Source organism: Kogia breviceps, chromosome 19 (genome assembly GCF_026419965.1).
Source record: "Kogia breviceps isolate mKogBre1 chromosome 19, mKogBre1 haplotype 1, whole genome shotgun sequence".
NCBI classification, from domain to species: domain Eukaryota; kingdom Metazoa; phylum Chordata; class Mammalia; order Artiodactyla; family Physeteridae; genus Kogia; species Kogia breviceps.
The window spans coordinates 454356-482273 of record NC_081328.1 but is presented as its reverse complement, the minus strand read 5'-3'; the positions used below and the strand labels follow the sequence as shown (position 1 = coordinate 482273).

The 27918-nt window shown below is 56.5% G+C and overlaps 2 protein-coding genes and 1 long non-coding RNA gene across 12 annotated transcripts in view; 1 reads left to right on the top strand and 2 right to left on the bottom strand.

Annotated features, from left to right (window-relative positions):
- Positions 1 to 23266, top strand: part of DHRS7B (dehydrogenase/reductase 7B) — a 36633-nt gene extending 13367 nt beyond the window's left edge. For 2 of the 10 annotated variants that reach the window (XM_067021856.1, XM_067021855.1), the window contains exons 2-8: positions 856 to 1084; positions 1191 to 1369; positions 6173 to 6282; positions 10885 to 11101; positions 11527 to 11619; positions 14217 to 14369; positions 14555 to 16378. In XM_067021856.1, the coding sequence (XP_066877957.1) occupies positions 1216 to 1369; positions 6173 to 6282; positions 10885 to 11101; positions 11527 to 11619; positions 14217 to 14369; positions 14555 to 14760 (933 nt within the window). In that variant the 5' untranslated portion in view covers positions 856 to 1084; positions 1191 to 1215 and the 3' untranslated portion in view covers positions 14761 to 16378. Of the gene's footprint in view, positions 1 to 851; positions 1085 to 1190; positions 1370 to 6172; positions 6283 to 10884; positions 11102 to 11526; positions 11620 to 14216; positions 14370 to 14554; positions 16379 to 18297; positions 18368 to 18870; positions 18889 to 19029 lie in introns of those variants that run through there. The other 8 variants (XM_059048891.2, XM_067021858.1, XM_067021859.1 and 5 more) reach the window with 7 other exon arrangements.
- LOC136793254 (uncharacterized) lies at positions 9005 to 14367 on the bottom strand. Its single transcript, XR_010838286.1, has 2 exons — positions 14189 to 14367; positions 9005 to 13755 (listed from the first exon to the last, which is right to left on the bottom strand). It is a non-coding gene; the product is annotated as an uncharacterized lncRNA (long non-coding RNA).
- On the bottom strand, positions 16159 to 26426 carry TMEM11 (transmembrane protein 11). The gene is made up of 2 exons (XM_059048907.2): positions 26243 to 26426; positions 16159 to 17002 (listed from the first exon to the last, which is right to left on the bottom strand). Exons 1-2 carry the CDS (start codon positions 26299 to 26301, stop codon positions 16486 to 16488), a joined length of 576 nt encoding a protein of 191 aa, XP_058904890.1. The 5' UTR covers positions 26302 to 26426; the 3' UTR covers positions 16159 to 16485.
- Positions 26427 to 27918: the final 1492 nt, after the last annotated feature.

Below are 27918 nucleotides of genomic sequence, written 5' to 3'. Positions count from 1 at the left end.
GGAGGTGAAAAATTAAGCTAAACACTGAACTAGCTTGGTTGACCGTTCCAACCGGAGCAGAACCTTTTAGCTTAGATCGGGAGCCCCTCCCAGACCCGGACTTCAGAGTCAAAGCAGCTCAGGGCACAGGCGGGTCCGGGCCGGGGTCTGTGTGTTCTTGGCTTCGTGGCACCCACAGAGTGGGTGCTGTCTTGGGAAGGGAGCAGAGATATGTTTTTAAATACGCGGAGTTGAGGGCTTGGGAGGTGGGCGGGGGCTTTACTCAGTCACCGCGTCGTGATGAATGACTGGAGGCTGCAGGCTCGTTGGCGGGAGCTGTGCGCTTACTCCCCAATCCCTTCCTCCGCTGGCAGCTGACGCGCTTCTCACACCGTAGCCCCGGAGGGCCGGGCGGGCACCTCAAGGTGGCAGCGTGGGGCTGCTCCCCGCTGCCCTCCTCAACGTTCCTTTAAGCCCGTGTCTCCCCTCGTGGCTGCTGCTCTGGGCCCAGGGGCGTGGAGGCTGGGAATGAGGAAGGGAGGGGCAGTTGTAGCCGAAACGGATGTTTCCTAAGCACGGACCCCGCATGGTGGCGCTCGCCCGGCTCCCGCGGGCTCCTCGTTGGCCAGGCCGACGCAGCTCGCCAGTGGCACTTGGTGGGCACGGGCCACAGTGCAGCAGGGCCTCCGCTCCACGGCCTGAGTCTGCGCCACTTGGCAGAGGGCTGCCCGCCCTGCCGTGAGCGCCCCAGGCATCCAGGGGCCTGTGGCCATGGAGGAGACTGTCCAGGGAGGGGTGTAAGGACCGACCGGTATGGCTCCTTTTTCCTTTTAAACAACGTTTTTAGAAAAACTTTTCTCGTTTCACCAATGTCAGGAATTGAAATTGATACTGGGTGATACTAAGTTCCTCAGAACAGATTTCTGCAGGAGACTTGGGGCCTCCTTGGCGCACTTCAGGAGCTGGTCCTCAGCCTGCCTGGGCGACGTGCGTCTGCGCCCTGCCACCCGCTCGTGTCCTTGCAGAGAGGAAGCTGGTTCCACCACGCTGAACGGTCCACACGGGGCGCAGGGCCTGGGGAGACACTGACGGGCTCCGAGCTGGGGTGCGCACGAGAGATCCGGGCTCTGTGTCAGACTTGGGGGAGGAGGGTTGGTGAGTCCCTGGCGTCCTTCCACCTTGTCACTAATTTATCTGGTTGGTTCTTCCAGAAAGAGTCTGCTGAGGGCGAGGGTCATGGACCTCATCACCTCCACGGCCATCCTGCCCCTGCTGTTGGGCTGCGTGGGCGTCTTCGGCCTCTTCGAGCTGCTGCGGTGGCTGCGCGCCAGCGCCCACGTCCGGGACGCCGTGGTGGTCGTTACGGGCGCCACGTCGGGCCTGGGCCGAGGTGGGTGGGGGGGCAGGGCTGGGGCGGGGGGGCAGCGGCGCGGGGGCAGACACGCGAGGCGGGCCGGCAGCTGGGCGGCACGGGCGGCACTGCCCTTGGTCCGGATGGAGACGGAGAGCCTAAGTGCAGTGAGGGACGGCCCTGACCTTCGGCACCAGGGCCGGAGGCGGAAGCCAGGGAGGAGGCTGCGTGTGCACGTGGGGCAGCCTCGCGCCGGTCGCTGTGGAAACGCGCATTGGTATGTGGAGACTTGCAAAAATGGACACTAACTTAGGGCCAAACGAAACGTTCCTTTTCCTGGGTTCAGCGGGCATCCCAGGTTTACGGCTTGGGCGTCACCTCCAACTTGCCGTCCCCTCACGGGGATGTGCCTCCAGCCGTGCCCTGGCACCTTCGCGGGCGGGGACAGGACCAGCAGGGCCTCAGCCATTCCTCAGCTGGGTTCTCCAGTTGAGCTCAGGTCTAACCTCGTGGCCACGCGGAGCTTCTGGGTCCCAGGCCCACCCCGCGCGCCTCTGCCGACGGTGGCAGCGTGCCAGGGCGGGTGCAGGTGCGTCAGCTTCTGCACACGCTCCGCGCCACCCCTGCACGCCCCCCGCGCTCACGCTCAGGTCCGTGCAACGAGGCCGGGAGGCGTCCTGAGTTGGGGTACACCCGGCGCCCCTGCGTCTCCTCGCCGGTGAGAGTACAGCCGGTGTGGCCCTGGGCCCCGTGCTGGCCCCTAGGTCAGGTGCCGGGACAGACGGATGTGAGGCAGGGTCCCTTCCCTCTGGGAGCCCGTGGCCTGTGCACAGAGGAAGGACTTCTCTCCGTGTGTTGCCCTTTCAGGACGGGTGTTCCCAGCGGGCTGGCAGCGGAGGCACCTAGGTGCGTGCTGGCTTGGGCTCATCTCCCTGAGTCCTCACAGCCGATGCTCAGAGAAGGTGTGACTTGCCCCGGGACTTGTAGGCAGGAGCGCGAAGCCAGGACTCAAGCCCTCGCCTTGTCTCCCTGGGGGAGGGGCGGGGTGGGCCGTGAGCAGCGCGGCCACGCAGGGGCTGCTGGCCCTTGAGAGCTGCGGGAGCACAGGAGCAGGTGGGGAGTGGCGTGCTGGCGGCCGGGGGCCTGCGCAGCCCTCAGGGTGCAGGGCCCGCGCGCGCGCCAGCAGGGTGTTCAGCTGGGCTCTCGGGGGCGGCCCAGGGTCTGTCATCACGTCTCCAGGCCCCAAGTCATAGCCGGGCCTCTGACCTTACTCAGCTGCTAATTATAGGGTGTCGGCAGCCGCTGCTCTACCACAGAGAGAAGCATTTTCTTAGCGTCCTTGAAGCGCATCTGGGGGTTGGCTGTAAGGGAGAGGCACACTGCGGCGCCGACACGCACACGCGTGGCGGAGATGCTGTTCTCTCTCCGTCCGCGCTTCCTCCTGTGGCACCAGGGAGCGGACGGGGGTGGAAGACGCGAAGCCCGCGTGTCTGTGTGCGTCCGTGCTCTTCCCACCACCTCCTGGGTCCCATCGGCGGGCCAGGAGGGCGTGTATCCCCCGCCCCGGCCGTCTCAGGACAGACACCCCTCGGCGAGTGCCCAGGGGGCGCGGGGAGGAGACCCCAGCCACCCTCGTGGCCCTGCCCGCCCTGTCGGCCGCCCTGGGGGCCTGGGTGACGTGCTGAGTGTTGGGGCAGCTCTCGTGTTTCTCCTGCCTTGTCTCCCGGCTTGTTTTTGTGGACCGGCGGGACACCGGGCGAAGGGACGCGTCTCGGCCCCGAGGCCAGGCGCCCAGTGGACTTATGAGCCGGCTGTGCTGGTGGCCTGGGGACCGGCTGGCAGCCCAAGAGAAATGTAGGCCTCTTGCTCTCCTCCCTCCCGCCTCTGCATCAGCTTTTTCAGGAAGTGAACATGGAATTTTCTCAGCCTGGTGGCATTTCTGTCATTCTCTACACGAACTTGAATTTCCTCCCCTGGCTTTCCTTGGGAAGCGAAGCTTAAGCAGAACACGGGTGACCAGTTTCCAGGGCTGTTCAGACCCTTGTGTGTCCCCCACCTTGGATCTTGGTGGCACCTCACTGAATGTCCATCGTGGTGGCCAGGTCGGGACAAGATGGGGGGAGGAAGCCAGCAGGGCTTCGGGAGTGATAGGAAACGGGCCTCAGGAGCGCCTGCCCCCAGCCCCACGCCCGAGGAGGCCCCGCAGGGCAGGTGGGATGGGGGCTGTGACCCACGCAGACCCCGGGGCTGGGGCTCCGTCTGCGTTTGTCCCCTCGGTCAGGGTGAGCTTCAAAGAAGACAACACCGCATGCCTGGAAGTGCACCGGTTTAGTTGACTTGAATCTCCTTCCAGAAAGCTCCATCTGGGTCAGGCTGGGAGGCGCCGCGTCTGGAAAGAAGGCTTTGCCGCCAGGGAGCCTCCTTCCTCCTTCCCTGAGGGACACTGGCACCCGCCCCGCTTCGCTTTCGCTTTCGATGTGTAGGCGGGGGAAGGACCCCACCTGGACCCCAGAGCCTCCTCCCTTCCTGGATCCCTGACCCTCCGGTGGGCTCCTGGGGCTGGCCTTGCCCTCCGAGCAGCCCACGGCACCAACACTCCACCTGACCACCCGGCCCAAGACTCAGTCTGGGACCCGGGGGTGGCCACGTGCTCAGCTGGGGCCACACACACCTGCTCTTGGGCACCTGAGGGAGACTAGGCCTCTACTGAGGACAGACTGCGCCCCTTTAAGCCCCGCGTTTCCATTTTCACCAACAGCCAGCCTGTAGAGCGTTTGATTGATTGATTGATTGATTGATTTTTTGCGGTACGCGGGCCTCTCACTGTTGTGGCCTCTCCCGTTGCGGAGCACAGGCTCTGGACGCGCAGGCCCAGCGGCCGTGGCTCACGGGCCCAGCCGCTCCGCGGCACGTGGGATCCTCCCGGACCGGGGCACGAACCCGCGTCCCCCGCATCGGCAGGCGGACTCTCAACCACTGCGCCACCAGGGAAGCCCCAGAACATTTTTAAAAGGCTGCTTAGAAACACACGCAGCCCTTGTGTAGCGCTCTCTGTGCAGTGCCGAGCGTGGCCGCTGTAACTCGCTCGGTCCTAGGGCTGCTGGCCTGCACCTACAGAAGAGGAAGGTGGGGACAAAGAAGTCGAAACTTCCCACATCACAGGGCCCGTCAGGGTTGGGAGTCTGAGTCGGACACAGGAAGTCTCGCTCAGGTCCGTCCTCTTGACCGCAGGGCTGTGCTGCTTTCCGTGGGCTGTGAGCTTCGGGGCACTAAAGGCTCGGCTGTGTCTGGGGGCAGGGCGAGAGGCCCTCACCCCCGGCCTCCTCCCTCTCCCTGCCCCTCCCGTCGCAGCCTTGGGACTCACACGCGACCCTGGCTGGCCTAGTCCTAGTGATGCTGCCCCCACCAGGGCTGATCTGGTCCCTCGCAAGGATTTTGACACCAGAGCTTGGAGGGAACAGGCCAAGGGCACCCTTGTCTGGCCGGGGAGTGGTGTCCACGGAACGCAGAGCTGTCTGCAGCCCGCCCCCATCTGGTGGAGAGGCCAGGCTGGGAATAAAGTGGGGAAGGGACCTGCTAGCACTCAGAGAGCTTGATTCCTGCTGCCCAGGGCCCTGGCCACCACCACTCCTGTCCTTTGCAGCTGAACCATTCAGCTCCTTCCCTTCATTCTTGAGCTACCCTGGAGTCCTCCTGATAAATCCTCTTTTTGCTTTGCCCTGGGTGACTTGAGTCTCTCTTCTTGCCACCAGAGAATACTGACTGAGAGAGGCGCCCACATAGCTCTGGGCTCCCCCTCCGTGGTCTTCGTGAGTTGTCACCTGGACACTGTAGTGACTCAGAGGAGCCCCCAGCAGGAGGGAACCTTTTAAAATGAGACCACCCTTGGACTTCCCTGGTGGCGCAGTGGTTAAGAATCCTCCTGCCAATGTAGGGGACACGCGTTCAGGCCCTGGTCCGGGAAGACCCCACATGCTGTGGAGCAATTAAGCCTGAGAGCCACAACTACGGAGCCCGCGTGCCACAACTACTGGAGCCCATGCTCAGCACCAAGAGAAGCCACCGCCATGAGAAGCCCATGCACCGCAGTGAAGAGTAGCCCCCACTTGCCGCAACCAGAGAAACCCCCCCGCGCAGCAACGAAGACCCAATGCAGCCAAAAAAAAAAAAAAAAAATGATGCCGCCCTTAACGCCGCCCTGCTGCGTGGGCGCTCGGCATACTTTAGCTCTTGAACCTCCTCGTAAGGCTATCAGCCTCCCCACGTTCTGTCCCCGCTGCGTGTGTCCACGAGCCCCAGGCCTGTGTACTCTCGGGAGGAACAGCCTGCAGGCTTCAGGCCTGGGGGGAGCCCCTCCGCCCCTTCTCACCAGAGTCCTGTGTCCCCCGTGCGTCCACAGAACCACAGAAGCGGCCCCGGCAGGCGTGTGCCTGCTGCGCTGAGGTGACGGCATCCCCGAGCTGGCGCTCCCTGACCGTCAGGCACATCCCTTGCCTCACTGAGCTCCTCGCCATGAAAGTGGGGACCCTGCTCGCAGGGTGGAGCAGAGCTAAAGGTCAGGCTGGCAAGCTCTGAGCCTGGTCCCTAACAGTCTGTCCCCCAGCTGCTGCCTGCCTCCTGCCCGCGGACGTCTGTCACAGCCCCGAACGTGGGCTCCGCAGCGGTGACAGCAGAGTCCCCTGTGCCGTGTCCCCAACCCTGCCCTGCAGCTTTCCACGGCGGGCCGGTGCCGATGGCTGTGGAAGAAGTAGCCCTGTGGTCTGGGGCTGGGGAGCTGGGAGCCGAACTGACGGTGAAGGCCTGGGCCTCCCCAGCTGCCATGCTGCTTTCTTCTTCCTCTAGAATGTGCCAGAGTTTTCCATGCCGCCGGCGCTAAGCTGGTGCTCTGTGGCCGGAACGCCGAGGCCCTGGAGGAGCTCACCCGAGAACTTGCTGCTTCCCAGGCTACCGAGGTGAGCCCAGGGGTGGTTTTTGTGGAGAAGAGCTGCAGCCCCGGTCGGCCAGCTGGGCTCAAATCCACCACTTGCGCAGCGCCGTGAGTTTAGGGAGGCCCCTCTGAGTGCCTTCTTCCTCCCCCATGGCTCCGCTAATACCTGTTCGCCTCTTGGCAGTGGCCGCCGGGAGGCTGGCGATGACATTTACCATTTCCTTTCCAGTTGAGGTGCCTTTTACCCTTTTTCTTGTCTAACTGCTCCGATTAGAACAACACGCTCTGCTGAATAGCTGCAGCGAAAGCAGACATCCTTGTCTTGTTCTGGAGCACAGAGGAGCGCTTTCAGTCCTACACCCCCGGACATGAGGTTAGTTGTGAGTTTTTCATAAACACCTTGGGGCATTTCCCCTCTGTCCCTAGTTTTCTGAGAGTTTTTATCATGAAAGGGCGTTGGATTATGTCAGATCTCTTTTCTGCATCAATTGAGATGCTTACGTGGTCCTTCCCCCTTCGTTCTATTCATGTGGTGGGTTATACTGATTGATTTCCCTACGGTAAACCACCCTTGCATTGCTAGGGTCAATTTCGCCTGTTGATGATGGATAATCCTTTTAGCATGCTGTTGAATTTGATTTGTTAGTATTCTGTTGAGGATTGTAGCATCTATATTCATAAAGGATTTTGGTCCGTAATTTTCTTGTGGTGTCTTTATCTGGCCTTGGTATCAGAGTAATGCTGGCCTCACAGAATGAATCAGTAAGTGTTTTCTCCTCTTCGGGTTTTTTTTTTTTTTTTTTAATATTTATTTATTTATTTGGCTGCGCCAGATCTTAGTTGTGTAATGCGGGATCTTTTGTTGCATTGCGTGGGCTCCAGAGCGCGCAGGCTTAGTTGCTCCGTGGCATGTGGGATCTTAGTTCCCTGACTAGGGATCAGACCTGCGTCCCCTGCATTGGAAGGCAGATTCTTAACCACTTCACCAGGGAAGTCCCTCCTCTTCAGTTTTTTTGGAAGAGTGTTAAGTATTGATGTTCATTCTTCTTTAAAATTTGATAAAATTCACCAGTGAATTTGGTTCAGGATATTTTTTGTTGGGAGGTTTTAGGGTAATGATTCAATTTCTACCTGTCACATGTCTGCTGAGATTGTCTGTTTCTTCTTGAGTCAGTTTAGGTAATTTGTGTTTCCAGGAATTTGTCCAGTTCTTCTAGGTTATCTAATTTGTTGGCATACAGTTGTTCATAGTATTCTTTTATAATCTTTTTTATCTATGTAAGGTCCCACTTTCAGTTCTAATTTTAGTTATTTGCATCTTTTCTTTTTTCTTTGGTCTAGCTAATGGTTTCTCAATTTTGTTGATCTTTTCAGAACACCAACTTGTAATTTCATTCATTTTCTTTGTTTTCTATTCCCTCTCTATATATTTTTGTTTTTAAATATTTTATTTATTTATTTATTTATTTGGCTGCGCTGAGTCTTTAGTTGAGGCACTCGGGATCTTTACTGCCGTGTGTGGAATCTTTAGTTGCAGCATGTGGGATCTAGTTCCCTGACCAGGGATCGAACCCGGGCCCCCTGCATTGGGAGTGTGGCGTCTTAACCACTGGACCACCAGGGAAGTCCCTTATATTTTGTTTATCTTCTTTCTAATCTGCTTTCCTTCCTCTGCTAGCTTTGAGTTTAGTTTGCTCTGTTTCCCTAAGATGCAAAGATATGTTAAAGATATGTTATTGATTTGAGAGGAAAATGTTCCATGTGTGCTTGTGAAGAGTATGTATTTCACTGTTGCTGGGTGGGGTGTTCTAAATATGTCTGTTAGGTCCAATTTGTTTATAGTGTTGTTCAGGTCATCTATTTCCTAATTGATTTGTCTGGTTGTTCTATCCATTATTGAAGGTGGGGTATTGAAATATCAAAATATTATTGTAGAACTATTTCTCCCTTCAATTCTATTGATTTTTGCTTCCTATATTTTGAGGGTCTGTTATTAGGTACATGTTAAGTGTTTATAACTGTTATACTTTCTTGTTGTAATGTACCTTTTAACATTATTATATAATGTCCTTCTTTGTCTCTTGTAACCTTTTTGATTTAAAGTATTTTTTTGTCTGATATTAGTTTAGGTACCCTAACTCTCTGTTTGGTTACTATTTAAATAAAATATCTCTTTTCCTCCTTTTCCTGTCAGTGTGTCTTTGGATCTAAAGTTAGTCTCTTAAAGACGGCATATAGTTAGGTGGTGTGTGGTTTTTTTTTAATCCATTCTGCCAATCAGTCTTTTGATTAAAGGTTTTAAACTATTTACATTGAAAGTAAATACTATTTAGGAGGGACTTCTGCCGTTTTGCTGTTTGTTTTCTATATGTCTTTTAGCTTTTTTGCCCCTCATTTCCTGCATTACTCTCTTGTGTTTAGTTGATTTTTTTGGAATGGAATGCTTTGATTCCCTTCTCATTTCCTTACATGTATATTCTATAGCTATTTTCTATGTGATTATCATGGAGATTACATTGAATATCCTGAAGTTGTAACAATCTAATTGGAATTTATACCAACTTAATGTCAATAGCACACAAAAACTCCACTCTGTCCTCCCCCATTTCTGCTATTCATGTCATAGATTACATCTTTATACATTGTTTGCCCAGTAACATAGATTAATAATAGTTTTTAAATGCATTTGTCAAATTATGTAGAAAATAAAGAGTAGAGTTACAATCCAAAGTTACAATACTACTAGCTTTTATAATTCCCCATGTATTTATTTTCCTGGAGATCTTTATTTCTTCAAATGGCTTTGAGTTACACTGTATAGCTTCCTTTCATTTCAAACCTGAAGGACTTCAGTTAGCACTTCTTGCAGGGCATGTCTGGTGGTAACAAACTCCCTCAGCTTTTATTTATATGGGAACTTTAATTTCTCCCTCATTTCTGACGTTATAGAACACAGATATAGAATTCTTGGTTGACATTGTTCTTCTTTCAGCACTTTGAATATATCAACCCACTGTCTTCAAGGCCTCCAAGGTTTCTAACGAGAAATCAGCTGATAGTCTTAGTAAGGATTTCTTTTATGTGAGGAGTAGTTTCTCTCTTGCAGTTTTCAGATTCTCTGTCACTTGGCTGTGATTGTGATGTGTCATAATGCGGGTCTCTGAGTTTATCCTACTTGGTGTTGAACTTCTTGGATGTGTAGATTCATGTCCTTCATTAAATTTGGGACTTTTTCAGCAGTTATTTCTTCCAGTGTTTTCTCTGCCCCTTTCTCTCTCTCTCCTTCTTCTCAGATTCCCACTAGGTGTGTGTTGGTCCACTTGGTGGTGTCCCACAGATCCCTTAGGCTCTGCTCACTTTTCTTCATCTTTCTTGTTCTCAGATTTGAGAATTTCAGTTGTCCCCTCTTCAGGTTCATGGATTCTCTCTTCTACTTGCTCAGATCTGCCTTTGGACCCCTGTAGTGTATTTTTCATTTCAGTTATTGTACTTTTCAGCTCCAGAATTTTTAAATAATTTCTGTTTCTAGTGATATTCTCATTTTGTTATACATCAGTTTCCTGCCTTTGTCCACATCTTCCTTTAGCACTTTGAACATCTTTAAGACACTTGTTTTAGTCAGTTCATTGTCTGGGCTTCCTGTGGAATGTTTTTCTGGGGATTTATCTACATTTTTGAATACCAGAAGGCAAGTGCAACTCCATTAAACCTACTGGAAGCCACTTCAGCAGGTGGTGGTTAAAAGAGTGCAGGCTGCTTCCATGCTGCAGCTCGGCGATCAGAGCAGCATCCACCATCAGAATGCAGTCCTCTTATGTGGAAGACAAGGTCCTTGTTGTCTACCTTGGCTCCTTCAAGCTGCAAGAGAAATGTGGGTTGCCTTTCCCACAGCTGCCCACCACAGGGGTGGGGCCACCATGGAGCTAAAGGTTGAAATTGGCCAAAATTGTCTATACTTTGCCAGCCGAGCACTCCCCTGGAAGCTGCAAGCGTTCAAACAGACTTCAGAGCCATGATGTCATTTCACTCCAGAGTTGGTGCCAGTGCAGCCATCCAGGCAGAGGGAGGGCTCAAGGCACTTCCTTCTCTGTGCTCCCTCCGACTCCACATCCCCTCCCTCATCTTAGATTCTGCGACAGCCCCTGAGTTAGACTGCTTGGCTAGTCATTCTCTTCAATTACAGAATTCGTCTGTCTCCCCCACAAGACTGCATGCTTTAGGGGGACAGAAGCACGTCTGTCTTGCTTTCTGCCATGTCCCCAGTGTTGAGCATATAGGGGCATATAAAAATGTTTTGTGAATCAAGACTGAAACTGATTTGGCCTGGGAAGGACAGCAGCTCTGTGGCGTAGGACAGTGCAGCGCCAGGCTGGCACAGGGCGGCAAGGGGAACCAGGCTTCCATCGTACATGCCCGCTGCCCCGTGGCATTTACAGTCCGTTCAGGAGAAAGGCTACCCAAGTCAGGTGTGGGCAGGGTTGGCGGGCTCCTCCAGGTCACATCCTTCAGGGAAGTGTTGTGACCTGTCCCTTCACGACCAGGCCCTCCCAGCACTGAGAAGCAGGGCCTGTGGCTCCCACACCTGTCGCTCTGAAGCTACGTTTGGCTTCTGTCGTTCTTGCCCCAGGTGCAGACTCACAAGCCTTACACGGTGACCTTCGACCTCACGGACCCTGGGGCCATAGTGGGGGCCGCCGCGGAGATCCTGCAGCGCTTTGGCTATGTGGACGTGCTCATCAACAACGCTGGGATCAGCTACCGCGGCACCATTGTGGACACCAGCCTCGACGTGGACAAGAGAGTCATGGAGACAAACTACTTTGGTCCAGTTGCTCTGACGAAAGGTAACCGTCTTGGGTGAAAAGGAGGACGAGCACAGGCACGTCGGCATTCTTTATATTTCCCTCGGTTCCTTCTTCCTAGACCTGGCCTCTCCCATCTGTTTGGCCCTGGAGTCAGTGGTGTCCTTACAGCCTGGGTGTTGGCTTTTCGGGGCTTTTATGTGCATTTTCTCCCACCGCTTTATGGTCTTACATCGAGATGTCCTCCTCAGCAACAGCCTCATCTGCACCGCGCTGGCTCCGTGTCTTTCCACTGTGTCTGCACAGCTACCGAGTGGGGCATTCTGAAGTCCAGCCGCGGTCCTCACTCCAGGGAGAGGCCCTCCCTTCCCTCCTGGGCGCGAGGGGCTATGAGGGTTCCGGTAAACAGTCGCCCCGCCCCCCGGGCTCTCAGCATGAGCTGCAGTGACCTCTGCCCCTCCCCACAGCGCTCCTGCCCTCCATGATCAGAAGGCGCCAGGGCCACGTCGTCGCCATCAGCAGTATCCAGGGCAAAATCAGCGTTCCCTTCCGATCCGCATGTGAGTACTTCCTTCTCCTTCCCACGTTTCCTGTATTGTCTTCTCCCTATTAGAAAGCCAACGCGTTTACTGTCCAGAATTCAGACGCTAGAGAAACGCTCGGCACAGACCGTGCAGGGACGTCATCAGCATGTGCTCCCGAGCAGAGGCCTGGGCTCGGCCCCAGCTCTGCTCCTCGTGCCACGTGTGACCTTGTGCCGTGGCCCCCGAGTCGGCCCCTCTCAGCGCCACCACCGTCGGCCCACAGGTGCTGCCCCGCCACCACTTTACCGCACGTGCCTCCAGAATTCTACACGGGATCAAATGTGCAAAACTGGGGCACGTTATCTGTAGTTTTGTGGTTCGCTTACTCCATTTGACAGTGTATCTTTCTGCATCAGCACATACGGATTTAGCTAGGTCCTTTAAGTGGATATACAGTCATTAATCGAATGGATGTGGCCTGATTTCCCTAGTAGTTTTCGTGACACGTGAGGATTGGCATCCCTTCTGTTGGCGACCAGTAGCAGTGATGGGCTTGCGTACAGCATCCTTCAGTATTTTCATCTCTGGGCGCTCACGGGAGGGTTTCAGTAAGATTAGTTCCAAAGGGTGGACATAGGACTGAGAAACTAACGCTGCCAGCTCGACTTCAGTCCCGGCCCTCAGCTCCCTGTGTGAGCGGCTGCGCCGGGATGTGGCGGCCGCGCCATCACGAGCACCAGCCAGCAGACTCTACTTTGGTTGAAAGATTTGAAAGGCGATTTCACAGACTGTCCTGGGAACTGCATTCTCTGCTCCACCGCCTGCAAGGAAACACTCAGCTGTGACAGTCTCCCCCTCGCCAGATGCTCGAAGGAGCCACGGGAAGGGAGGGGCGGGGCGGAGCCGCCTCCGCACCGTGAAAGGACAAGGACGGCCACGCACGCCCAGGCACCTGTCAGCCCGAACGCAGCGCGGCCCTCCTCCTGGTGCCGCGTGTCTGGCTCAGCCGTGGGACTCGTCTGAGCCCGCAGTGCCCCCTCACGCCATCCGACAGTCTCCGCGGCCGTGCTCAAGACAACGTGAGGCGCCCGCCGCACCCGTGCGTGTTTCCGGCGCGGTTATTTCCCTGTGCCAGTTTGCTGTTCCACTTCGCTGGCACGGGACAGCCGCCTGAGGAACAGGTGTGCAGGCACCACGTGTGACAGAGCAGGCGAGGCAATGATCGGGACAGGGGTGTACAGGCTAAAGGGCTTCTTTGTGCTGAATTATTTCCAAACTTCACTTGGATTTAGTCCCACTGAGTTTTGTCCTCCTGTTGGCTGTGACTGCGTACGTCACACTCGGTGGTTCTGGCTGCTTTATAACCACCAGGCCGGACCAGGCGGTGCCTCCTGGGCACGCCGGCCAACCCAACAGGCAGCGGTCTCCCCACTTGTGAAGTGGGGGTGGTTTCGTGCACCTCTCGGGGCTGTTGTGAGGCCGAGGGGGAGGACCCAGGAGGTGTGTTGAGTGCGCGGAGGCCTGGGGGCCACGGTCACGGCGCTTAGCTTAGTGCAGCCCGGCCGAGCACCTACATACAGCCCGCGAGCCGTGGAGGCCGGGGCTCAGGGAGGCCCCCGGTGGCTCAGTCCTCCCGGGCCTCGGCCTGGGCCGTGCCTCTGGAGTCGCGGCTGGTAGGAGTGTGTCTCGAGCCGCCCAGCCGCAGAGCGTTCGTTTGGCCAGGCCGCTCCGCCAGAGGCTCTGCGGAGTCCGGACGCTGTTGGGCTGCTCGCGGGACCCGCAGCTCACGTGGCTGATGGATGCCCTTTCCTCGGGCTCGAACGTGTGCACTCCGAGTCCGGAAACCGTCGCGGGAGATGCTGTTCCCCGGGAGTGCCGTCGTAGGGCCCCTCTGTCCCCTCAGAGCACCTGACGCCGTGCTCTTGCAGATGAAGGGCCGTCCTGCCGAAGCTGTCAGACAAAAGACGTGAGGAGGCCAGGTGTGGCTTTGTGCACGCGCTCCTGCACGTGCCGGGAGCCTCCCTGGATGCACTGTTGCAGCGTGGCCTGTGACCACGAGCCCCGCCTGTCCCCCGCTGGAGAGAGCTGCGTGCAGGAAGGACACGGAAACAGGCACAGCGCGGGGCCACGTCCGCACAGATGTGACTTCTGGCTCGCACCCCGCGTAGGTACCTGGTTGACGTGAGAAATGAATGCTGAGAAACCGGCAGCCTGGCTCCCTCTGGGGAACCGCACTGGAAGGCACGAGGAGGCCTTGCGCCTGGTTACTTTATTTCCTCCTGGACTATTTGAATATTTTACCCAGCAGGCATTAAGTGTTTTTGTTTTTAAACTTTTAATTTAGATTAATTTCACACTTAAACCTTGCAGGAACGGTACAAAGAACACCCATGCACCCTTCCTACACATTCCCAGTGGTTCACGTTTGACCACGCGCGCTGTGTCCGGTTGTGTGTGAGCGTACCTGTATGTGAGTGTATCGTGTACGGTGTTTTCCCTGAACCACACGAGAGCAGGAGACCTGACACCCCCGCGCCTGTCCAGGGCCCAGACCGGGCGGGCGCCTCCGACTCAGGGGACGCGTGCGTCCCCGCCCCTCACTCACCTGCCTCTCTGGCGACCGTCCTTTGCAGACGCGGCCTCCAAACACGCGACCCAGGCCTTCTTCGACTGTCTGCGGGCCGAGGTAGAGCAGCATGACATCGAGGTGACCGTCGTCAGCCCCGGATACATCCACACCAACCTCTCCCTCAACGCCGTCAGGGCCGACGGGTCCAAGTACGGAGGTTAGGCCCCGGTGTCGCTTTTCTTCTGCGCAAAGCTACCTGACGATTCTGTGGTCGTTTTCATTTTCTTTCAGAAAATAAGTTTAAAACTAAACCACTTGACGTGTGGGTGTTGGTCGTGTATACCGACGACTGACCTCACTCGGCACGAACCCGAGCTCAGCGCGTCTCTCGTTTCATTGCAGTGATGGACGAGACCACGGCCCAGGGCCGAAGCCCCTCGCAGGTGGCCCGAGACGTGCTGGCTGCCGTGGGGAAGAAAAAGAAGGACGTGGTCCTGGCCGATGTGGCGCCTTCCCTGGCTGTTTACTTGCGGACTCTGGCCCCCAGGCTCTTCTTCAGCCTCATGGCCTCCCGGGCCAGGAAGGAGCGGAAACCCAAGCGTTGCTAGTGCCTGTCCGGGCAGGCGGCGCGCAGCACAGCTGCTCCACGGGGACAGGTGTGTGTGCGTGGACTGCACTGGATTCTTGCCTCACGGGGGGGGAGGGAGGGAGGGAGGGAGGGAGGGGGTCTCGCCTCTCCCGCAGACCCCCGGCCTGTCCTGCTGGAGGAGGACAGGCTTCCTCCGGGGGGAGGGGTAAAATGCAGCTGGATCTAAACTCCAGGACGCGAAGTAAAGGGTTGGGCTGTGGAGCTGTGACCCCGGAGGGCAGGCAGAACCACGCCTCCTTTGGAGATCAGAAGACATCCTGTCGTCCGACCGACCCAGTTGTCGTATTTGACTCACTCACCTATAGCACTGGGGGCAGAGCCCGTCCCCGGGGCTCGGGGAGAAGGCCGCACACCGTTCACAGCGTCCCCCAGCACCGTGTCCAGCGCGGCCATCAGTCAGCATGAGACTGGCTTCTCCACGTGTCCCGCGGTTCAGTGTGCTGGAGCCGCCCGTCCGCACCTGGCTTGTTCCTGGTGACAGCTTCTGCTCAGCTGCCCCAAGGTGGCCACGGCTTGTCCGTGTCCAGCTGCCTCACCCATGAATCTGATCTGCAGTCAGATCACGGGCTCCCTGTCCGCGCGTGGCCTGTTTATTACAGAAACACCTCCCAGTCCCACCCAGCAGGCTCGGGAGGGTGGTGGGCACTGCACGGTCAAGGCAGGTCTGTTGAGGATCACTGTCGGTTGACCCTTGTTCCAGACCTCCCAGCACCCCACGCAGGGACCAGCATCTCCAGGCCCCTTGGAATTAAGTCAGAGTTTCTCACTCTTCTAAAACCTCTGGCCGTCCCCCCACGAAGAGATGGCCCCATCACCCCCATACACGCTTCTGACACCTTCCCTGCGCCCCGTGTTACTCCCTGGCGCCCGAGCTTCCTGAGGGGCCCTTTCAAACCACGGGAACATCAGTCTGGTTGCGGCTTAGAAAAGTGCCCTCTAGGGAGGACCGAGCAGAGTCTCGGGCCGACACGGCCCCCTTTTCTGTGGAACACGAGGTGGGGGCAGCAGGTTGAACTCAGGACACGGCAGGAGAGCTTCAGTGCTTTAAAAAAAAATACAGATGTTAGTTTTTGTTCTCCTAAATCAGAATCTGGACAGGAGGTCCCAGGCCCCAGCTCTCCAGGTGAACCCAATGGAGACCCAGTGACCGCCAGGCCTCGCCACCTACCTGTCCCGCCACACCCCCGAGCGGTGCTGCGCTGCGCTGCCTTGGACCAAGGCCAAGGCGAGGCGTGAGGCTGCTCGGGGAGGGGCTGGGCCTGCCTGTCGAGAGGCCTGTTCGCGCTACAGGCGGGGCCCCTCCTGCCGCCTGCATGCTCCCGCCAGGACCGCCACCGAAGAGAGCAGACACCTGGGGTTGAAATTCTCATCATTTTAATGGTCAATAGCTTCTGGTTGGCTCTGGATGGTACAGTTAAACAGCCTACTTAACGACCCCCCAAGCGCTTTCACGTCCCCTCGGTGGCGTTGCTTCCGTCGCATCCCGCCGCCTGGTCGGCCTTCCACAGCCTCAGGTCCCGTGGGTTACGGGAATCCACCTCTTAGTGTGATGAGCTGAAAAAACCCCTGGTACACTTGTGATCTGTTATTTCTTTAAAATAACAAACGTGCAGCCAGACGCCTTCCCGGGCTCCGTCCTGCCACCTGGCGGGCCGGGCTGCCTGCTCCCCCTCCTCGGCCCCGATCATACGGCGCAGAGCTCGTAAACCTTCTTTACACAGTACACCAGGGCCGCCAGCGCTATCGTGTTGTGCAGTCTCTTTCTGTGCAAGTCGTCCTTCCGGACCAGCACCACCGGGCTGGAGGAGGTGAGTGTGTGCAGGGGCAGCCGGGACAGTCTGTGGGCGTCGTACTCCACCTGGTACTTGCAGCAGGGGTCGAACTGCCAGGAGATGCCGTAGAGGGTGCAGCAGGCCAGGCTGAGCACGCCCGCAGGCAGGGAGATGTAGTGGGCGTAATCCAGGGGCAGCGCCAGCGGGGTGAAGAGGCAGGCGGTGCCCGCCAGCACGGTGGTCTTGTGCAGGCAGTTGCCCACGGTGATCCAGCGGGCTGTCTCGTCACCGATGCGGGTGGGCTCGATCACGATGTACTTGTACTGCGCTTCCAGGGCCTGCTCCAGCTCGTACTCAAACTGGTCTTGGGCGTTCTCCCCGTTGTAGATCTCATGCACAATGTAACAGTCTGTGGCCGACAGGCTCACCCTTAGGAGGGGGGGGGGGGGAAGAAGAGCCGGTTAGAGGCTGCTGCTCCGCGGAGATGCCCTCTCCTGCCCTGCACACACCAGGCGGCCGCTGGGAGGCGGGCTCGGAGCTGCCTGGGCAGCGGCTGCACAAGGGGCTGCGCGCATAGGTACCAGGGAAGGCTTGTGAAGCGAGGTCACCCCAGAACCTCCAGGGCCAGCATTTCCTTCAAAGAGGAAAGCTGTTACGCGTTCACGGCGGCGGAGAGCGGACTGTTGCGCAAACTCCGGGAGGAAAGACAGGCGAGGGAGAGCCGGCCACTGGTGCCCTTCCGTGCGTGCTCCCGGGGGGATTTTTGGGGGGCCCGTGCTGCACAGCATGTGGGATCTTAGCTCCCCAACCAGGGATCGAACCCGTGCCCCCTGCATCGGAAGCGTGGAGTCTTAGCCACTGCACCGCCAGGGAAGTCCCCCTCCGCGTTTGGTTTAACTCAGAAAGGACACAGGTGCCCAGGCGGGATCCAGCACCTTGCGAGGCAACTTAGCAGACAAGCAAACCTAAGGGGCAGGGCCTCGCTCGTGGCAGCAGCGGCTCTGGCGCAGAGATTTCCTCTGTGCTCGCAAGTTCATCAGCCGAGACGGGCACGGAGAGAAGCCCGTCTCGGCCTGGTAGGGAGGGTCTGTGCCCCGCTGACCGTCAGGAGTGCGGCCAGGGGACGATGCCTCCCTGTAGGCGTCCGAGGTGAGCTTTCCGGCCACACAGCCCCTCTGGAAGGCTCAGAGCAAGGCGCGCGTGTCAAGGCTGGGATTAGAGGACATTCTCGCCCAAAGCCTAACCTGCCTGAGTTCAGTGACGAGATGGGCCCAACAGGGAAGCACCAGCTGAAGCCCCAGCGTCCAAACAGGCCGCTCCGTCTCGGGGACGCGTCAGTGGCCAGACCCCGCCCGCGCCGGCGCCGGCGTCCACCCCAGGGGTGCGGGCTCCCGGTGCCTCCCACAGCACGCTGGGCGAGCCCATTTCCACAGGTTGGTGGCTGTGCCCACAAGTCCCTCCAGGCTGCTGGCTCAGTCCTGGTGGCACGGGAGCAACTACCAGTGGACACGGGCAGTCGGGACAGCACAGCTGAGGGTGTGTGGATGGGGCGCTCACCCACCGAGGCCGCCTGGAGCCCCAAGTGTTACGGTGGGCGGGTCCCCCCACTCCTGTCCGTCACCGCCAGCCAGTGACCAGCCTTCCACAGCGCGGAGAACCCTCCCTGGCGCCTGCCAGCCCGGCGGGCACACGGCCCTGGGCTCACCACCGGTTCTGCTTTACAGGCCGAACCTGCTTTACCTGCTCAGGAAAGGCTGGACCGTGACGCACACCCAAGCCGACTCCCAGGACTCCACGGTGTGCGGTGCAGGGGAGGGAAGCAGCACGAGGTCCAAGACAGACCCAGACCCGCCAGCAGGCGCCCCCTTTGTCAGAGGACCCACCCTGCGGTCCGCACCCACAGCCCCACCTGCTGGCGGGGCCGGGGCTCCCTCTGCCCTGCAAATGTAGTTTCAAAGGCTGCCTGGACCACCAGGTTCAGTCCTGCAGTTGACAGGGACGGTTGCTTCTCAAGCCAGGTGGCCGAGGACTAGGAAGTGAGCCGTGGCCACCACTGCCCAGCCACCCCAGCGCCCACTGTGTGTGGCCTGCTTTGTTTCTGGGGCAAAAGTAACCCAATTAAGGAAAGAACCCAGTCAGAAGGTTGCCTTGAACCTCTCAGAGCACCACTAGCCGAGCCCCAACTTGAACCCTGTACACAAAAGCGGATTTAAAAACCCCAACAACTAATAGCTAATTGGGATCCTTTTTTGAGTCCTGGGCTTCCTAAGCGACTATATTTTTGCATTTTGTTGCAGGTGTGAGGTGAGCATAGTAAAAAGGGCTCATGTTGAAAAATAAAACTGAGAGCGCACCGATAATGGAAAGGTCTTTAAAGTGAAAGAGTCAAGTACAGAACAGTGTTTGTAGCCTGTGATCTTCAGTGCCTTTCTGAGAAAGTGTACATTTGCTTTTAGATGCACAGACGTTTCTGGGCTGATATACAAAGACCCAAGAGTTACGACTGTCTCTGAGGAGGGGAATGGAGGGGCTCCAGGAAGAAAAGGGGCCCCTTCTTACCGAAAGACCTTAGAACCCTTTGAATTTGGCAGGTTCCATGGAGCTCACGGGACAGAACTGGCCCGCACAGAAGAGCGCCACGTGCCGGGCCACGGGGGCCACTGCAGGTGCTGCCTCGGGTCAGGGTCACAGGCTCTCCCTGGGGGCTTGTGAACCTGCTTCCAGCTGGGGTCAGTCTCCTCCTCTCCTCGTCAGAATCGGCTCCAGCAGCACCCAGGAAATCGTCCTCAAAGGAATCCTGGGGAACCTGGCAGCCACCACAAAGAGCCCAAAGAACAAACCTCATTTTGCCAGCACAGAATCCGGCCCTGGGGATCCCATGCCATCTCGAAGCCAGTCCTGAAGGAACGTGGGATTACAGGAGCCTCAGACATGGGACCCACAAAGTCTGGAGACAGCTCCCAAAGTCAGGGGTGCACAAGAATGTTCAAAGCACCACTCTGGTGAGAGCAGAAGACTCGAGAGCAGAGAGAAGGAGACCGTGACTCGGCCAAGGGAGGGAAAGCCGCGGAGGCACAGCCGCCCAGTCCCTCCCGACCCTGAAGGGGAAGTGGGCGCACCACACCCGTGAACGCCTCTCTCGCACGCACGCACGCACGGTTCAGATGCATGCAGAACCAAGCACGTGCTGTCACGCAGACGACGGAGGATTCAGGAGTAAGGTGGCTGCTGCCTGCGCTTGGGAGGGAAGTGTGGGCCCGGGAGACGCTAGCACTTGGTTTATTTTTTTCTAAATTATGGTAAAATACACATAACACAAAGCTTACTATCTGTAAATTTTGTGTTATGTGTCCAGTTCAGTAAGGTTAAGTACACTTAGACACTGCTGGGCAACCAATCTCCAGAACTTTTTTGTCTTAGAAAGCTGAAACTCTGTCCCCATTAAACCCCACAACTCCCACCCCACCCCACCCTTCTACATTCTGTCTCTCTGAATTTGGCTGCTCAGGGAGGGACCTCATGTAAGTGGAGTCACACAGTATCTTTTTTTGTGGCTGGCTTCTTAGCATAATGTCCTCAAGGTTCATCCACGTTGCAGCAGGTGTCAATTTCCTTCCTTTTTAACGCTGAGTCATATTCCCCGTGTGTACAGACCACGTTTCGTTATCCACCCATCCATCGATAGGTTGCTTCCACCTTCTAGCTATTGTGAACGACGCTGCTGTGAACACGGGTGTAAAAACATCTGTTTTAGTCTCTGCTCTTAATTATTTTGGACATATACCTAGAAGTGGGATTGCTGGATCATGTGGTAGTTCTATTTTTAATTTTTTAAGGAACCTCCACACTTTCCCACAGTGGCTGTACTATTTTACATTCCCACCAACACTGCACAACGGTTCCCTTTTCCCCACATCCTTGCCGACACTTTTGTTTTCCGTTTTTTCCACAGTAGCCATCCTGTTGGTATGCGGTGGCATCTCATGGTAGTTTCGACTTGTGCTTTTCCTAAATGGCAGCTTTATTGTAATAGATTCACCCACTTACACTGCACAAGTCAGTGGCTCGACACTTTCACTGAGTTGTGCAACAAACACCTCGATCAATTTTAGAACATCTTCCTCACCTCAAAAAGTAACCCCGTCACTCCCTTCTCCCCTGACCTCCGTCCCTGGCAGTCACCAACCTACTTTCTGACTGTGTATCTGCCTCTTCTGGGTGTTCTGCAGGAATGCATCACATGGCATGTGGGCTTTGGGGCTGATTCCTTCATTTAGCCTCGTGTTCCCAAGGTTGTACGTATGGTAGCAAGTTTATAACTTTTCATATGGTAAAGACATACTTTTGATGGGTTGAACACATAATTTTTAAAATTCCAAGACAAAATATCCGGTGGGAAGCATCAAAGATGCTCCTCATAAAAAAAGGCCAATAATGGTTTGTTTTCTCTGGATGGTGGCCCAACAGGTAACTTTTAAATTTTAGTTTTCTGTATTTTTCAAAAATAGAAAATAAACATGTTTCTTTTATAATGGGAAAATTAATTATAAATTTTTTTATTAAAAAAAAAAATCCTGTCCAATAGCTCTGTATCCCTTGGGGTGGAAGAGACCAGACAGGGCAGGCCCTCCCAGCCGAGGAGAGGGGGCCCCCCTCCTGCTCCAGGGGGCACTGGCCCTGCAACCCACCACCTTTTCTGGTCATGCTGGAACCAGAAGAACCGACCCAAACACCTGCTTTAAGGCCCCTTCCTGGAGCGGCCCTGGGCTCACAGTCTCAGCTCAAACAGAGGAGGAGGTGATGCCAAGCTCCTTGAGGGCAGTGACTGTTTTCATCACAGTCTGGTCCACCCCACCCCACCCTGGGCCTGAAGGTGACAGGTTCCCAACAGACTCAGACAAAGTACGTTTGAAAGGACTGACAGGAGACGGAAAACAATTAACAGTAATTAAGAGCACCCGTGGCTGAAAGTTAAACTAGGTCCATGCATCGGGTTGCTTTCCACCCAATAAGCACAGGGTCACGTGACCAGCTGAGACCTGGCGGATGGTGCCACCCCTGCATCCCTGGTCTAGGGAAACCACTTTTGGCAAACCCCAAATCACCTCCTTGGGAGCCAAGGAAAGCAGTAAACTCCTGTGCTGTGGATTCAAAGGCCAGTTAGGACTGAATGCACAGGCTTTTAGCTCCAAATACTGAGGACGTTTCCAAACTGGCACCTGACGTTCTCGTTGTTTCAGAGGAAGCCACGTGCCAGGGAACAGGCTCCCCGTGGTGCTCCAGGGACCGGGCAGCTCTGCTTTGGGGACAAGACCACGGCGCACCAAGAGTGGGAGCCGAGAGGCCTTGGATTCCGGTTCCTCTCAGTCACTCACTGGCTTTGTGTCCAAGGACAAAACCGCTGGCTACTCTGAGCCAGCTTCCCTCGTGTCAAACGGTGCAAAGGCCCCAGCTCGGAGAGTGAAGATGGGATGAGATGGGATGGGCTGGGCACACAAACAAGGTGACAGCTGCAAAGCGCCACCCAGTGTAAGGCCCAAGCACTCTTAAAACTTAAGTAAAATTGAGTGAAATTTAAAATCCAGTTCATGGGCTTCCCTGGTGGCGCACTGGTTGGGAATCTGCCTGCCGATGCAGGGAACACGGGTTCAAGCCCTGGTCTGGGAAGATCCCCCACGCCGCGGAGCAACCAGGCCGGTGAGCCACAACTACTGAGCCCGTGCGTCTGGAGCTTGTGCTCCACAACAAGAGAGGCTGCGACAGAGAGAGGCCTGCGCACCGCGATGAAGAGTGGCCCCCGCTCGCCGCAACTAGAGAAAGCCCTCGCACAGAAACGAAGACCCAACACAGCCAGAAAAAAAAACAAAAAATTCCGCTCCTCAGATGCTCCAGCTACACTTCCAATGCTTGACAGCCGCCAGTGGCCAATGGCTGCCCTGCTGGACAGCCCTGAGCGGAGCTGCCGCGAGCGCCCAGGAGCCAGGGCAGAGGCCGCTTCAGGCCACAGGACCACCCTCCCTCCTCCAGAAAGGTCTGAAAGACTGAACCGTAGAGGCACAAGTTACTGCCGCTGGAACCCCGGCTGCTTGAACGAAACAAGGAAAATGGAGGTTCACCCCAGCAGACCCTAACTTACAACATCCAACTTCCAGGGTCAGAACCTTCTGGCAGCCAGCTGAGCGGAACCCACAGCCGCAGGCTTGCACACCGGCAGGCCTGGGTGGAGAGGCCGTACTGGCACGACTCATCCAGGCCAGGAGGAAAGCAACGCGAGAGCAAGAAAACGTCCAAATCCCGCGGACGTCCTCAGCTCTGAAGGAAATGACCGGGTCAGAATGAGGGGAATGTCAGCCACCGGCCCGAGTGGCTCGTGGTCCACCTGTTCTGGGAACCAAAGCCTCCACCAGCCAGCCAGAGCCACACGCACCCGGTTCAAAGATGACAGCAGAGCTGTCAAAGAGGAGGGCCCAGTCCCCGGGAATAAAGTGTAGCACAGAAGATGTGCAGGTAATGCCACAGGACTGGCTGCCTAGAAACGCTGGAGCAGACACCTGCGTAAGCCGGGGGGGGGAAGGCCACAAAAAGTGGTTTCACCCTAAAACCTGAGCATTCAGCGTAGCACGCCCGGCCCTCGGACCACTCCAGGCCTTTAAACAGTGCTGCTGCCTCACGTCGTGATCGGAATCGGATGCCATGCATCCTCCCGGGCTGCACTCACGTTCAGCAGTCGCAGCGAGCTAGGGACATGCGGGGGCCCTTCAGGAGGAGGACAGGCAGCCTGCATGGGACAGAGGGGGACTCTGTGAGCTGGCCCAGGTTGTCACCCAAGCGGCAGAACACACAGATGCCTGCACCGCGCCGTCCCAGACAGGCCCGTGTGTCTCCCAGAGGCCGACAGGACAGTGGCGATCTGTGTGTTGTGCTTTGCTGCCGGTGTGCGGAGTTTTGGACAAGAATTCAGGTTACAGCTCAGGGTCTGAGGTTCTTCATTACAAACACTGTGCGTTCCCTAGATCTAATGGGCTGAAGAGAAAAATCAACACGCAAGCAGCTCTCATTTTGCTGTTTCCACCCCTCTCCTGTTTTGGTCTAGGCCAGCGCTGACCTTTCTGTTCTCTGTCTGCACCGTGCACTGTATTAGCCACGGGCCATGTGTTGCTTTTTGCTACCAAGCACTTGAAATGTGAATAGTGTGACTGAATTTTTCACTTTATTTAATTTTAACTAATTTAAATTTAATTGCTGCAAGTGACTAGTGGGCACTGAATTAACACAGCTCTAGACTCAAGAACCAGGTAAAGCAAGAATTCACACACTATGTATTCTAAACTGGACCGCCATTAACAGCTGGCAGCAGTAACTCCTGCGGAAAGTCTGGCACCAGGCGGGGCCTTCAAATACAATGCAGGCTTCAGAGTTTGCAGCCACAGGGAAATCTGGAAAGTCTGCCCAAAGCGTTGCTCTGCTCCAGCCAATGCCCCAAGCTAGACGATGTTTCCTTGGGTGTCAGCACGAAGCAGATTCCAACGAAGTGTGTGCGGCAGCTCGGGAAAGCGGTCTTATAGTGCGGAGCTGAAATCGGAGTCAGCACAGACGCGACATGCAACGAAGCCATTTAAGAGCACCATCAGCAGCCTGCTTTGGTCACAGGAGCCACTAGGTATGCTTGGGCCTCGATCTATGGTGTGGGCAATCAATTAATCCAGACTGCCCCCCCCACCCCAAAGTATTCCCACCCACGGAGCAGGAATGGAGGTGTGCCCAGGCTATGTTTCCATCCCCTACTCGGCGTGGAGGATCTCAGGGAAACAGCCCAGCCAAACGCGCCTCCACAAGAGCCCAGCTAGGGCCTCGTGGCAGAGGCAAACAAAGGGGTACCCCGAGCCACTCCATGTTATCTGGAAGGATGACAGATGGTGCCACCCGAACCACAAAACCAGACGCCCCATTCCTGGCTGACACACGACATACGCATCTGCAAGCAGAGCCTGCCGTTCAGGCCAAAGGGTGCAGTCTGGACACCTAAGGAGACCGAGCAGGTAACGGCAGTGAGTCAAGCTGTCAGGCGAGGAAAGACGAGCACCTGCCCTGACCAAAAAGAGCCACCACGCAGCTTTTCCAGGGGACTTTTACGGGAAATCTTTCCACTTATAACCATCGGCAACTACCTTAAATTCTCTTAAAAACTGAGGATCACAGTCAAGGACTATCCAGCCTTAGGGGTCCTGGTTTGCAAACTCAGTTTCGAATTAACACTGTCTTAAACCAAAGAGAAAAAAAAAAAAACACCCAATATCCAATTTCTTAGATCAGTAAAAGCGTAACTTTTGCTGGCACGGCCCCTGTATGGTGTCTGGGGCGTCCTCATTTGGCCCTTTCTGTTGTTTTTATCCAGTAAGGATGAATGCTTCTCTCTCTGCAACTGAGTCTTCTAAATCAGTTATTTCCTATTACTAAAGGATTAATGTTTGCATTAAAGATCTTGAAGATGTTTGCCAGTTTTTAAGGCCATCTGGAAACCATCGAGATCGCTTCTTTAACTTTTTATGGTCTGATCTAAGAAATAACCAGGTGGGAGGTGGAAAAACAAAAATACTTGCTGGCCATTCACTGCTGCTTCTCCAAGAAGAGGAAGTGCAGCAGGGACAAGGCTAGATAACTCCGAGCTCGAGAATAAAATGCAAGCTGGAGGGGTCTATCAGCACAGCTAACCAAACACGAAGGCGACCACCATGAGTATGTAATGCAATCAAAGAAAGAGAATAACGCAGAACAGTCGAGAGAAAAAGAGCGGGGAGGGAGGGGAGGAAGGGGGAAGAGTAAAGAAAGAGAACTTTTCTGTTCAACAATCCTCACCAAGAAAAACCACAACAAACCCGGAGATCCTGCTGACCTGTATCTACCGCACCAGTCCACTCGTAACAGAATGGTCAGGACAGTGCAAACCGGATGACTCCTCGAATACACATCCTTTCCCAAACTTCTGGGGCCTGAACAGGTTCTAATGGCTTCTACTAGCTGAAACTGTTTTCCAGAAGCAAAAACTGTAAATTCAACACGAAACACGAAAACGACTCCAAACTCATCTTCTAGAAATGAGTCCTTCAAATCGAGATCCACCTTGTTAGAAACAAGCTCCCGGCTCCCTACTCACGCACCGTTCGTTAGGAAAGGTCGCTGCAAAGGACTTCCACGGCAGGGGCGCTCGCGGAGACGCCTCCAAAGTCCCAAGGATCACCCCCGGGGGAAGCGGCCGGCTCCCCGCCCGGAGTCACAGCGCGGAAGGCTGAGGCCCCTCGGTGACCGTGCGAACCGCCCCGCCCGCCCCGCACCGGCCCGCGCTGGGAAGGCTTCCCGTTCCTCCTCCGTCCCAGGAGCCACTCCTCGCTACGGCTGAGAAGACCACGCGCGCGACCAGGCGGCCGGGGTCTCCGGCGCCGCTCGGCCCGCGGCATTCAGGCGGGTGCCGCCGAGGCCCGGCCGTGCCCAGCCCGCCATCGCCCCTTCCTGAGCCCTCCGCGGAGGCCGCGTCAGCCAGGACCGGGACCCCGCGCGCCCGGCGGCGGACCGGGGCGATCCGCGGGGCGGAGGCGGGGACGGCGCTGCAGCCTGAGGAGCCCCGCCGGCTCCCAGCCCCGAGCCGCCCGCAGGGAGCAGCCCGCGCCTCACCTCTCTCGGGCGCCGCCACCGCCGCCCGGGCCAAGACGCCTCCTTCCCCACGCGGCCATCTTGGAGACTCCCCGCTCGCGAACGCCTCACGCCGGGCGGCCTCGCGACACCGCGCGGGCGGGAGGGAGTTGTAGTCCGGCCGCCGCCCCGGACGGCGCGCCGGCTGGGGATCGGGCCCCGCGGGACTATAAGGTCCACAATACACTGCGCGCCGGAAGCCCACTCCGAGGCCGCCTGGGAAACGCGGGCCCAGACAGGACGAGCTGAGGGCCCACTTCCGGACTAGCCGCCGCTAGGCCTCCTGCGCTTCGAGAGCTTCGACCGCCGAGGTCACCGAGGGGCCATTCTCGCTCATCCCCCAAATTCTCGGGAGGCGAGAGAGACGCGGTCCCCGCCGCCAGGGGGTCCCTGCTGGCAGGCTGTTGGCAGAGAGTGTCTGGAAGCGGAGAAAGGGGAGCATTTACCGTTTGATGACTGCTGGGAGAGACAGGGCCCCGCGCACCCTCGTCCGGCCGTGGTGGCGAGGACACAGCCCCGCACTCGGGCGTCTTCGAAGGCGGGTGCTGGCCCGTCACCCCGCCGGCGGGAGCCCTGCCTGGACCCTGCCGAGTCGAGAGGGCGGACGGAGCCCAGTGACCCCTGCCCGCTGTGCCCTACGAGCAGGGGCTGCTGATCCGGGGGACCCCTCGCAGCTCTGAACTTGCAGTCCCTCCCCTGCTTCCGACCGACAGCGTTGCTAGACATATTAATTGGTCCCATAAGCATTTGAGCAACTCTCATGCCGAAATCAGCTCCGTGTTCAGAGAGGGGAGAAGCACGGTGCCTGCTCTCAGCCCTCGGGTCTGGGCGAACCAGGGCCCGAGGGCTGTGGGGTGTAGATGCGGCTCCCATTGTTGAGGATTCCTCAGGATTTCCTTCTGGTTCCCAGTCTACAATAGTCTTAATAGTCTGTCAGGGGCCCTCCGTACCTACAAGATGCAACTCAGGCTCCTTAGCGCAACCCAGAAGCCCCTCCGTAATGTGGAGGTTGCTCCCCGCTCCAGCTTCAACTGCCTCCTTCCCTGCCCAGAGCCAGGTTAGCAGATTCAGAGGTCCCCAGACGGTCCATGCTGTGCCTAAAATGCCTTTCTCTCCCTGCCAACCCTCCTTTAGCAGTACCTGCTCTTCCTGTTGGGTCACAATCCCGCCTCCAGGTAACAGTGTGCTGCACTGCTAGAGACCTCCGAACGATGACCATCTCGCCTTGTGATTAGTCTGTTTTCTCTGGACCAGTTTGCTGATTCAGAGGGTTTCCAGGGATTCTAGAACAGCTGGGTTTGAAGCGTGGATCTGGATCTGGGGCTGCTTTTTGTTGTTGTTGTTTGGTGGGGGGCTGCTTTTATAACCTGTTTCTCAGCCTCCCAGTTTGTAACCTGGGCGTGATACTAGCACTTCTCAGAGGACCAGTGTGAGTATTACATAAGGTGACACCTGTAGAACTCAGAACACCACACAAGGTAACAATCAACTGACGTTTAAAGTCAGGCCAAGCCCTGTTCTAATTATTTTAAGTGATTAACTCTTAAATCTTCACAACAGCCCTGTGAAAGTGATACTGTTTTTGTCCACATTTTATCCTCCTCGCAAATGAGGAGGACCTACCTGAGTGACTCGCTAAAGTCACGCGCCAGGATTTG

What these genes read in the sequence shown, in the direction of transcription:
- TMEM11 (XM_059048907.2), bottom strand. Translation starts at nt 26,301, where the DNA reads ATGGCCGCGTGGGGAAGGAGGCGTCTTGGCCCGGGCGGCGGTGGCGGC. An exon ending in GGTGGCGGCGCCCGAGAGAG is followed by an intron (nt 17,003 to 26,242) that starts GTGAGGCGCGGG and finishes CCCCCTCCTAAG; the next exon opens with GGTGAGCCTGTCGGCCACAG.